Here is a 12767-nt window from a genome sequence, read left to right as displayed (position 1 = left end):
AGTAAAAAAGGACCTAAAAACAAAGGTTGTTAAATAAAAGGGTGAAGGAAGCGAAAATTGACTTAGACTTATAAAAGGTCGGAAATTCATTATCAAACAGAGGACTTGCACAAAAAAAATTAGCCCTCTAGCTCTAATAGGAACTGAGATAATAAGGGGGGGCGTTGAACGCCCCCCCCCCCCCCCGACTGATTAAGGTGCGGCAAGGGGCCCGACTGTAAAGGGTTAAATATACCAGCGTTTAAAACTTTTTCACATTAAATTTTAATAAATATTCACTTTTTATCATTATTTAAAACAAATTAAAATAAAAGCTTTTTTACCTTTTAAAATATCTAAGTTAAAAAGAGAACTAAAAATAATGTACATTTACAAAGATAAACCTAATGTATTTTTAATCTAATCTATCTAAAAAATCTCGGAAAATAATGATTTAGTAAAAAAATCCATGAATTTTGATGATGTGATAAAATATTTAGATAATTAGTAACTGTCTGAAAAATAAAAGGGTACTAGTCAGGAATTAGGAATAGGTAATTGAAAGCAAAAATAAAGTTAAAAACTATTCGTTATGTAAAGAATAGTGTTTCATAACTTCGTATTATAGACAGCTTTTCGTGGATATTAAAATAAAAAATCATAAGATTAAACCAAGTTAAACCCAATGGGCCAAAGGCCCGACCAAACAAAACTGGTATTAATTATTCGTGGAAAATTGTCTGTGGGACTATGATTTCATGTTATACGTGGTTTTCCGCATTGCTGAGAACCGGTGTTAATTTGGCAGATATTAATCGGTTTCGAAGTCATCATGAAAATGTTGAAAAAAATACATGGTATGTTAATATTTATTCCCTTATCCCTGACTTATAGAAGCTGAGCTTTACTGTACACAGGCTGCAAGTTTGTAATCAAAAAATCCATTTTCAAAATTAAATTGTTGATTTATGTGAAAAAAACTTTATGATTAATGATTTATTTTCATAGGAATTAGGGAGTCATTTATCTTTTTCTCAACATTTAATTTAACTACACGTCTCAACTTTGTATTATTTGTTGTTTTTTCAAAGGTTTTTTAAAAGCGAAGCTTTTCTATAATTAGGGTCGGTCCGTCCGTCCGTCCGAGATAGATAGCTTTTATTCGTTAATTTAGGCATGTTAGAATTGTCCTATCGATTTCAAACTTTGCATGATGATTCCTGTAGTAGTTGGGTACGATTTAGAAAGCGTAGCAACTCTATAATCATTACCAGAATGTCCATACGTCCATTTTAAACATGTTGATTTTTCTACTTTTTTAACAACAAATTTTCAAGTGTTCTAATTATCCGTTTGATCTGATTTTTGATATATTGATTCCTGGAACAACAAAGAACAATATTATAAGCGAAGCAACTCTATAATCAAGTCCAAAAATGTAAGTATGTCCATAAACATTATCCTGCTTCAAGCAGTTTTTCAACAAATTTACTTACAATTTTGCTTCGACTTTTATACTTTTAAATTCAGATTATTCAGTTCAGATACTATACAAATGTTAATGTCCGTTTGTCCTACCGTTTCAGTGCTTCGCTTTTATGGATGTTGTCATCCTTGTTTTTATATGATTTAATAATACAATTGTATAAATAAAACAATAATCTATTATTTTGGGAATTCCTACATATGTACACTAATGGATTTAAGATATTCGTGGATATATTGACGGGGCAAAAGTTAGTCGTCAATTTATCTTGCTAGTATGGACCTCATTTATAAGTCAGTTCGTTCATCCAGTAGAAGGGGAGGTGATTGGATACAGGGGGGATTGGGGTATCATTATTTAGCCAGCTGTAAGTATTACTTTATCATAGTACTAGCGGCTACGCCCCTAGAGGCCTCTAGTGGCACTTTAAATGTTTTTGTTTGTTAAAGTTAATTTTTTATGTACGATACCACCTTATTTGACGTTGAAGTCTCCCAGATTTTAAGAAAATTTTCAATTTTTTTGTCATTTCTTTTGGGAGGGTGGCAGTACCCTCCCCCAAAATAGTTATAAACCTTCCCGGGACTTATGAGAAGCTACCCTGTTAAGGAGAACCCGATCGGTTCAGCGGTTAGCGAGATCCTTCGGTACAGACACACACACAGACATCCTGTTACTTTAGTATAAGGATATGAAAATCTGGCGCAACTTCCAAGTAATAATATATCGATTTGTACGCTCCATAGTAGTGAAGTTACTTCATAATTTCCTTTGTCTGTCCGTCCGCCAGTCTGTAACGCTGTTGGAGAAATGATAATTTCTCGGCTGTTGTTTAAGATAGATTTAAGAGTATCAAGTTTCAAAACTTTCAAAAGACAAGGGTCAACAGGGGTATCTCAACAATTAACGAAAAAGAGTCATTTCCTGTAAATATTTCGTTAAGTTTTAAAACTACATGGTAAACAACTAGCATACATTTGAGTATTTTCCAACCTTTATACATATACAATACAAATACATCCCACAAAATAAAATTTAAAAAATTTGAAGCATAATAATTTCCATCAAAACTAATGAATATTTAAAAATTGAAATACATTAATTTGAATTGGATTTTAAATATGAAAAATAAAGGGCAATTTCAGACATCATTTTTGACATGCAAAATATGTTCTATAAGACTTATTTCCCTATAACTAAAGTGTATTTTAATCTTGGAAGAAATAACTTTTACTAAGATATTTTTAGTAGCGAAGCTACTATATGATTAATATTGTCTAGTCAGTCGATAACGCTATTTGATTACCTCGATTGCTATTGCAGATAGACAGCCTTAAATTTTCAGATACATATGACATAAGTTATGACAACGTAACATCTGCTATATAATTCAATTTGTCCGTTTGTCCATGATTCTTTGATTATATTTTGAAATATAATTCTATGACTACTTTGTCAACGTTTATTTCCTATCTTAAAACTTTTCAACTTTCAAATAAAATGGTTTTATGTTTACTTGTTATTTTTGGTTGGTGTATCTCATATAAAATTGCCTCAATATCCCAGTTCTATTAAGAAATATATTAACCTGGTGGTTTTACATTTAACTTCTCATAAGAGGTATACATGCAAGTCTACTAATAAAACTTTATATAATAGAATATCAAAAAGAACATATTATATACCTATTGCTATTTTCAATAAAACTGTTTTTTAAGCATATTTATAAGGTACCTATTGATATTTTCAAAATTATGAATACTGAAATAAACAGATGAATCTTGCCCTATAAAAAAAATGTAACGATCATAGGCAAGTTTCCAGCTATTTTTACCTTGCTATTTCTACGATAAATTGATAGAATTTCCAGTATAGCTTCGAAACCGATAAATATCCGCTGGTTTGGAACAGATGCTAAGCCATATTGAAAAATCATCTACCGTATCATATTATATCCAGTTTTCTACGAATATAAAAATGTACAATAATAATCTTTTGTTACCTCATGCCTTCGGCATCTCGAGGCTATTAAAACTGGTTTTAATCTTACAATTTCATACTTTTATATCCGAAGCGATAAATAACTAATATCTGTACTATCTTTAGTAATTTTGTGAAAACACTGGAATATGATAAAACCTGTCAAAATTAAATGTGGCTATAATTTAACAAGATTTTTTGTATTGGTTAGAAAAAAACTATAGGTATTCAATATAAATTCTTAATAGAAACGTAGTTATTTTTAATGACAAAGTTACTCAACAAATACGTTGAAGTCTGATTCTGTTTTCCCTATGCGTAAATAGATCAAAATGGTTTTTATTCATGTTATGTCAATCATGCCAACTATCATTAAATAGACGTAAAAAAAAACAATGTAAATTTTATGTTATTGGAACGCTTTTAGATGCAACTGGGGGTTATAGTTTTAATGCAATAATATAATATACTAGTGGTGGCGTGCACAGAGATTCACTAGTAAAATAAAGCTTTAAATTTCTTACTTTAGCCCAAGTCACATTCTAATAATCATAAATATCCTTGTTAATTTTGAATTAGATTGAAGCCTTTTTGTTTAACGTTATGGCTTTTTTTGTGGAGCCAGCTATCAACATCAAGTACTAAAGTAAATTAATTCATATGAAGGTTATTTTTTAGCGCTAATCACCCTCGAGCATAATTGAGTCAAAATATTGTTTTAATCTTCCTTATATAGGCCATTTATGTTACACGGTAAAAAAATATTGAATTATTTGGTAATAGTCAGTTATAAAGTAAAATATTTCTTTATAAAAAATTTTAAAACACTATCAATTATTTCTTAAGAGAAATAACTTTAGTTTTCTGGTCAAATAAGATTATTTCAAAACTGATCATTCATTATTATTAAATTACAAACATTAGATGATTCAAATTGAGCAAAGGAACTGTTATTTAGAGGGAGAAAAGCTGGGCTTCGCTATTTTTTAATGTAGTCATTCTTGTTGGATGAAATATGTTTGATGAAAACAGTTCTTGTACATTTTAGCTGCGGGAAATAAACAACATGTTAACTTTTTTAACATAAGAAGTAAAGTGTTTCTAAAAACAAGAACAAAACTTTATATGAAAGAAGCACATAAAAATGAAAAGGGCAGCCAAATGTTGTTTAATTTGTTTAACGCGACTTAAAAGCAATAAATGATTGTATGACAGCAGGGTTTAATTCTTACCCATAAAGCATTGATATAAAATATTGTTGTAATTTTATCTTTTTTTAGTATGGCCCTTTTGTGATCGCACCAAAAAGAAATAAGAGCACTTGGAGCATTACAGATTTTATCAGTATACTATTTATCCAATAGAGTTAACTTGGAGCATAACAGATGTTATCAGTATACTATTCATCCAATAGAGTTAACTTGGAGTATTACAGATTTTATAAGTATATTATTTATCCAATAGTGTTAACTTGGAGTATTACAGATATTATCAATATACTATTTATCCAATAGAGTTAACTTGAAGCATTACAGGTTTTATCAGTATACTATTTATCCAATAGAGTTAAAGCATTACAGATGTTAACCGTATACTATTTATACAATAGAGTTAACTTGGAGCATTACAAATTTTATAGGAATACTATTCATCCAATAGAGTTAACATGGATTATTACAGATTATATCAGTATACTATTTATCCAATAGAGTTAACTTGGAGCATTACAGATTTCAGATATCAGTATACTATTTATCCAATAGAGTTAACTTGGAGTATTACAGATTTTTTCAGTATACTATTTATACAACAGAGTTAACTTCTAAAAAGTATCAGTTTCTTCTTTACAATGTAGCTTCTCATAGGTACTTAGAAGTATTATAACTATTTTTGAATATTGTACCACTATCCTCCAAAGAGAAATCGTCCATAAATGAGGCCTATAGGGGCGTAGTCCATTTTTTCACAACAAAACCGGTTCATTTTAGCCTCTTAATAGAATATTTCTATTTTTGATTAGTCTATAATTTTTTTAATTTACTCTATTATTAAATTGTACTTTAGTTAGGAATGTTAAAAACTCTAAATGTTTGCATATATACAAGCAAGGAAGGGACAACGACTAATAAAAGTCAATGTTTTCTCCAAAATATTGAGGGCAGAATTCCCACCCCCCCAAAAAAAGAGAAAAAGATCATTAAAATTAATATTGCACTATCCCTACCTCCCTGGTATACTTAACATACAATTTCACATTACAAGCACTTAAGTTTAGTTAAATTAGACCCTTTATAAGACATTTCAGCATGCAAAAAGGTAATAGCGGTTCTACTTAAATGATCTTTTTGAAATAACTGGGTTTAGGGTCTTTCTAAAAAAACAAATTAGCAATCTTACAAGCATCGATTTTCTTTAATTTTGTCAATAACTTAATTTTTTGTAAAATGTGTTCTACAAAACAATTTTATATAAAAAATATTTAATACCAAAGTCACAATAATAATATTTTAGGTTACATACAATTAAAGTTTTAATTAACAGATGATAAGTTAATTTATAACTATTAATGAAACAAATTCAATTAATAATATACATGCTCACTGAATAAAAAAAACACTTACCTTTCATCGCTGGTAATATGGTAAGGATTAAAATGTTTGCCAGCACTCAGACACCTTCCTGTCCAGTTAAAGAAATCCTTGCCAGGTACATCCTCATGGATATGCCACTTATGCCCCTCAGACGCGTTCTTACTTCCATCACTGTACAGCAATCCTTCCACATAGATAGACGTGTCGGCCAACGGATTCTTAACGTCCTGCCGGAAAACAATCCTACCGGCAATTGGGTACACGAAATTGGCGACGGCTGTGATGATATCTGAGTCTTTAAGTTCAATATTAGCGCACACCCAACGGACTGGTTTCGGGGAATGATGAATAACAATACTGCGACCAATAACACTTCTGGATCCAAATAAACTGAGGGAAGGATCGGTAAACCGTCCGGAAAGTTCAGTTTTATTTCTCAGGTCGCCGTATTTACCGCTTAAATCGCCGACTTCATATTTATCGCTGCTGCCGCCGGCTTCTGGACTGGTTGACTTGTCCACGCCAAATGGATTGTAATGGGCACCGGTTGCGCCGCAAGGCGCATCATCCGGCGTCCGCCGAGGCGGTACGGGGAACTCATGGATGTGATAACTGCCCGCCTCTCCGGATAAACCTGCCAGGTCAATGTCCACCAGAACAGGATGGAACTTGGAGGCCTGCGTGAAGGATATATGACCTCGGATTCCGTCATGTCGGAATTTTGACAGGGCAACTTTGGGTTTCAATTCGTGAATTTCAGCACAGGCAAAAAAGTTGTCCTCTTTGGTTTCATCATACAGGGTCAGGTAGAGAACACGGCCTCCGTCGCTGAGGTCAGGCAGCTCCATGTTCAGGTCATTCAGGTACGATTTGGAAAACATGTTTTCTTGTTTGGCCACTTTGACCTTTCCAAATTTTCCTGTCAGATCACCTTCCTTACATTTCTCTGGATTTTTCTCTGAACACCCTTCAGCATTTTTACTATCAGGATCATACAAAATCTGTAGGAAATTACAGCTTTCTCTGCGCTTGTTATTACCCAAAATATCAGTAATGTAAATTTGCCATCCATGTGACGTAGTAGAGCCTTGTACAACATGATACAGATTGGTAAACAGCTTAACTTCTGTGCTTCCATTCACTGTCAGACTGTGGAAGTGAACAGAACCAGCGACAGGTGACGTGAATCTTGCCTCGTGGACGCGGACCTTTGCTATGCTACCAGCCGGCAGGATGGCCGCACAAATACGCTCCCTGCCAGGACCCATGATAACCAAACTGGTGCCCCAGATACTGTCAGGTCCTAGTAGAGTCACATTTTCTAGTTTCTTGACTATGGAATCTTCACTGGGTAGGGTCAACTTGCCAGCTAATTCTTCCAGGTTAATGCGTGGCCTCCGACCCAAGTAGCGGCTATGGCAGTAGTCCTCCTGAAATATAAAAAAATATTAGTTTGGGTGGTACACATTAATTCAATCAATGACCACAGAGAGAGAGAGGGGACAATGGGCTGTTTATTACACAAGTCCCCAAAGTTTTATGATAACGTTTTCTTATTCGTTGGGTTAAAAAAAATTTGGAGACTTTAATGATTTTTTATTGGTTGGTTCATTAAGTTGAGTGTCCAAACATATCAACCACTAATTATAATCTACAGAATAGATAATTTTGTGTATCATCATTGGTGATTTACTTCAATTTATCGGCCATTGTCTTATCCCTTTAGATCACTCTTTCCTTTTAAATTTGTACGAAATGTGTCTTAAACGGTAGTTAAAAATACATCAAAAATGTTACTTCATAATGAATGAAAATAAAAATTTAATTGTATGAAAGTTTTTGCTATAAACATAAACAAGGAAATTAAAAATGGCGCAAAGTTTAAGTTTCCTTCATACAAAAAAGGCATAAATGTCTTTTATGTTAATGAGACCATTTAGAGGTAATCAAGGGGGGGCGGGAGGGTGAGGTTTGATGACATGACGTAAAGTTGAGTATTTTTCCCAGGGATCAAAAGGGATAAGACAATGGGCGATAAATTGATTTTCATCCCCAATGATGATACACAAAATGTTTGAAACGTTTGGACATTAAATTTAATGATCCAACCAATCAGTATTGACTGAAGTCCCCAAAGTTGGTTAGCAACAAATGAGTAAACGCTATTATAAAACTTTGGGGACTAGTGTAATAAACAGCACATTGTCCCCTCTCTCTCCCTCTGATTTTTCCTCCTTTCATAATCAATCAGATATAGATTTTTCTTCTTTAAACTTACATAACATATGGGTTTAAATGGTTTTTAAAAGTTTAGTATCAAGATCAAGAAAAATAGCCCACTATCTATCTTTATAAAATAGTTTACACTTAAAAACCAAAAGCTATTAACTAATTTCCTTTGGTAATTCATTTACACGTCAAAAATAGGTTTCAAACTAAAACGAAACATATATGTTAAATATATGCTTTAGAAAATACAAATCAAATAGTTTTGTCTTTGGATTAGAAGACCTACAGTTTTGTCCAAAAAAAATATTTCAACTTAACCCCCGTATTTTTTTGTAATTTTTTCTTTATGGCAGCGACTTAAAATGGATTTTTTCAACCTATTATCTTAAAGAGAATTACATACATTTTGAACAATAGAAATTTACAAGCTTTTTGGGTGTAAACATTAAATGCTTCCTTTTCGAGATAAAGGGATAATTAAAATAACAGACAAAGATTTGAGTATGTATCAAGCAATATTTCATTTAGTTTATATAAATGACTAGCAGCTTCACCCCTTGCATCTAGAGACTCTGTATTCGAAGGGACAGAGTGGCTAGATGAATAGCTTAAAACCGTCCCAAAATTTAAATCTTAAATACATCAAATATGGTAAAACCATAAAGGACTGTGTGTTTAGCTAAGGATCTCGCTAAAAACCAACCCCCCCCCCAAAAAAAAAAAAATGAATCATATCAAGGAAAAATAGCAACAATCATCCAAAGTTTTTTTTATCTTCTTAAAACTAAACTAAGTGTTGGGTCGACTCCCACAAACCCACTTCCCTCTCAATGGCCCTAAGAGGCCTTACGGGGCCTAGTCATTATTATTAAATATCATCCTATAAGATAATAGTTGCAAAATTGGAATTCTATCCAATTTTTTAACCTAATCACCTATCCCCCAAATCCTGGCTTCCTGAAAAGTGTACACGATGACTTTCAAAAATATTCTAAATTTATTATAATTGATTTTTTGTTAACTACGCTCATAAATCTTTGAAAAAACAAATAAGATATGTTGTTAAGCAAATAACTTGCTTTTTATGTGATTTTTATTTGCATAAGTTGCAAATAAAGATTTTTAATATAATTTTTCAACAAACTAATATTAATAAACAGCATAAATATTCCTAATTGAGATTTGGTTAAGTTTTACTTAAAGAAACGTGAATTGAATCTCAAAATTAAAAAAGCCTAAAACCACATTGAGAACTTTATGAAGCTTCACTGAATTGGAGAAAGCAATCAGTAAAGTAATCAATCATTAAAATCTTAGGCTTCAGACAAAAAAAACCTAACTAATTTATTTATAGAATTAGGTAATAGCTATATTCTTAAGATGAAATTTGCTAATGCTGAAAAGTTAGCTAACATTTTAGTTGAATTCAAAAATATTACTTCAACCTTATATAACTTTCGTGGATAGATTTTCAAATCTTTTTGAATTAGGTTTTTATTTTCAACAAGAGTGTTTTTTTTACTTTTACTTAAAAGAAAAAAATCTATTCTTGGCGGTCTTCTCCAAGGGTATGGATCTGTGACAACAGTTTTTAAACCTCCTGTTAATAAGGAGACCTCAGTTGTATAGAACACAAATAAATGCAGGGATCTTGAGGGATAAGACAATAGCCGATAAATTGATGTACAATCCCAATGATGAAACATAAAATTACCCCTTACATAGATTAAAATTAGTGGTTGAAACGTTTAAACACTCAACTAATTGAGCCAACCAATCAAAAGTCCTTTAAGTAGTTAAGCCCACTAATAAGAAAATGCTATTAAAAACTTTGGGGACTAGTGCAATAAAATAGCCCATTGTCCCCTCTCTCTCATAAATGAATGCGTTAGTTAAGGTTCTTCTTTTATTTGATGAAGTGGGATGGATTAACTTCAAGCCCCAAAGTGTCCTAACGTTTAAGCAAAATTTTCTCTGTATGATTTTTAGAGTAACTACGTTAGTAAGATCAATGTTATTATTTCGATAGCTACTAAACCGATTGGGTTCTCCATTTTAGGGAAGCTTTTGTGGTTTTAGGCTATTTTCTTCTTTAGATGGAAGTCATTGGATGGTTTAAGCTATTTAGATGATAGGGGAAAACCGCTAGTCTTTGCATAGAGTAACATATCTTGCTATTTCTAGCAAATTATTATTTGCTGTTCTGAATACTAGCACATAAGGTTGGTATAAAAGTATGGGTTTACAAGATTGATGAGAGACATGTAGTTAACTAGGAATAGACCAAATATTCTATTTTTGCTAGTAATAGTTTATTAGTTATTTGAATGTAGAGCATTGTTAGAGCGGGAGGGTTCTAAAGGGTTAAACAAGTAAACGATAAACTGATGAACATCGCCAATGATAATACACAAAATTACCCCTTCTGTAGATTACAATTAGTTGTTGAAACGTTTGGGAACTAGGGTAATAAACAGCCCAATTTCCCTTCCCTCCCTGAAGAAAAGGCCAAACAGATAAGGTACATATTTTTTATTTTTTATTTAATTTTTTCCAAGTCAAAATAAAGAAATATTTCTAGAGGCTACGCCCCTAGATGTCCAGATATGGAAAAGTCTAACCCCTCCCCAATTTTCAATTTGAGATTTAAAAAGAAAGTGAAAAAAAATATCTTTTTAACCCTCTCCCAAAAAACCTAAACAACCTTTCCTGGACCCTAGACCTATAAGTAGCTTAACTGTAAAGGAGAACCATATTGATTGAGCGGTTAACGAGATCCTTCGCTACAGACAAAAAAAACTCTTAATACTTTATATTAAAGGATATGTTTTTGAAATTATATTAAATTAAAAGACATTACAAATAACTTAATTTAAATTATGCTTACTCCTTCATTATTAAAAGCAATATCAAGTCGATGTAATATCTTTCTAAAAATTATGAAAAATTCGAATATCCGGCACAAGTGTATAATAATTTGTTACCCCTAGTGGATCTTATACTCAAAAAAGCTTTGTACATATTACAATCATTTTTTACGCAGTTAAAATCTTAATAACATTGTAATATCGCACCTTGTTTAAGTCGTACTCTTGTGTAAAATAGATAAACTAGCGGCTACGCCACTTGAGGCCTCTAGGGGCACGGAAAAGTTTCCTTGTCATTATAATTGAAGATCAGCTGTTTACCAAAAATATGCGCTGGACGGCGCTTTATTTTTTTATTTTATTTTTGGCGATTTCTCTTGGAAGGGTAATGATACCCAAACTAGCTTTAAACCTTCCCAAAACCAATGAGAAGCAACGCTGTAAAGTAAAACCATATCGGTTCAGTGGTTAGCGAGATCCTTCGGTGTACATCCTTTTATGTTATTAAAAGGATTTGCAATATATAAATTTTAGAAAAATCGCAGAAATCTTAAAGAATTTTAATTATTGGTGAAATTACTTCTGAAGAAGAAATTTTTTATCATTTTTCTATCTAGTTACAGAATTGAGACAAAACTTATTGTTTCTTTCTTGTGACTTGAAGTTCCATATTATGTTTTAACTGTTTAATATCTTTTCATAGGTTTATTAGACCCTTTTGCGAATTGTCTGAATTCAATTTTTAGACATTTATTAGTTTATATAACAATAGATATGAATAGATTGAACAGTTTAAAAGAAATGTTTCCTATCCCGTATCCCTTATGTAGATTACAGTTAGTGGTTGAAACGGTTGGACACTCAACTAAATCAACCAATCAAAATTCAATAGAAGTCCTCCGGGTTGTTCAGCCAACTAATAAGAAAACGTATTATAAGACTTTGGGGACTAGTGTAACAAACAGGCCAATGTCCCCTCCATCCATGCCCGTATCCTTGTTTCGACACTTGCCATATAAGGTGGATGCGCAAAATCAATGATTAGATATTTCCATTTTTCATGGGGTAGTTTTATATGGAATGTAAGCAAATGTTTGTTAACTAAAAATTAAATAATTCATTATCATATACATGTTGGTTGTATTAAAGAAAATATCAAGAATTTCATAATATAAAAGTGATAACCCACCCCCGGGATTTATAAAATTGAAGAGAAAAAAAGGGAGGGGTTAGTTTATTTCTTTTGTATACCGCTAGACCCTAACTATGCGGTGCTACCAAGTGCCCAAAATGACCTACCTGTCCTAAACAAACAAACGACCCCCCCTCCACCCCTTAATTAAACATTATTTGAAAAAAAAAGTGGTTGGGAGGGAGGTATCAATGCTAAAGAGTGTATCTTATTAGACATCGTCTATAAGATAAAAATAAATTATATTGTTTGTTTACTTTTCTCTTGATTTAAAATTGTTAGACACAACCCCTAAAAATAAAAATGCCCTGAAGCTAACACCATTGGACATTAAATGTTGCATAAACTTTAAGCTGAAAAAATTTTAAAAAAAGAAATAAATATATTAAGTATAGATGTAAAACCTAGACAACTACCAGGATCCAGTGTTTGGGACCTTATTC

At 32.1% G+C, this 12767-nt stretch overlaps 1 protein-coding gene across 6 annotated transcripts in view; it reads right to left on the bottom strand.

Annotated features, from left to right (window-relative positions):
* Rsod (superoxide dismutase family protein Rsod) overlaps positions 1-12767 on the bottom strand; it is a 161559-nt gene that overhangs the window by 42514 nt on the left and 106278 nt on the right. For all 6 annotated transcript variants that reach the window (XR_013877096.1, XR_013877099.1, XR_013877105.1 and 3 more), the window contains one exon: positions 6067-7466. Coding sequence is in view for 1 of the 6 variants with exons in the window: in XM_080152001.1 (XP_080008127.1) it covers positions 6067-7466 (1400 nt within the window). In the remaining 5 variants the exon portion in view is untranslated. The remainder of the gene's footprint in view (positions 1-6066; positions 7467-12767) is intronic.

The sequence above is a fragment of the Acartia tonsa genome, chromosome 1, assembly GCF_053477335.1.
Source record: "Acartia tonsa isolate MP-2025a chromosome 1, ASM5347733v1, whole genome shotgun sequence".
NCBI lineage: Eukaryota > Metazoa > Arthropoda > Copepoda > Calanoida > Acartiidae > Acartia > Acartia tonsa.
The sequence above is the reverse complement of the archived record's forward strand: the minus strand, read 5'-3'. Positions and strand labels throughout refer to the sequence as shown.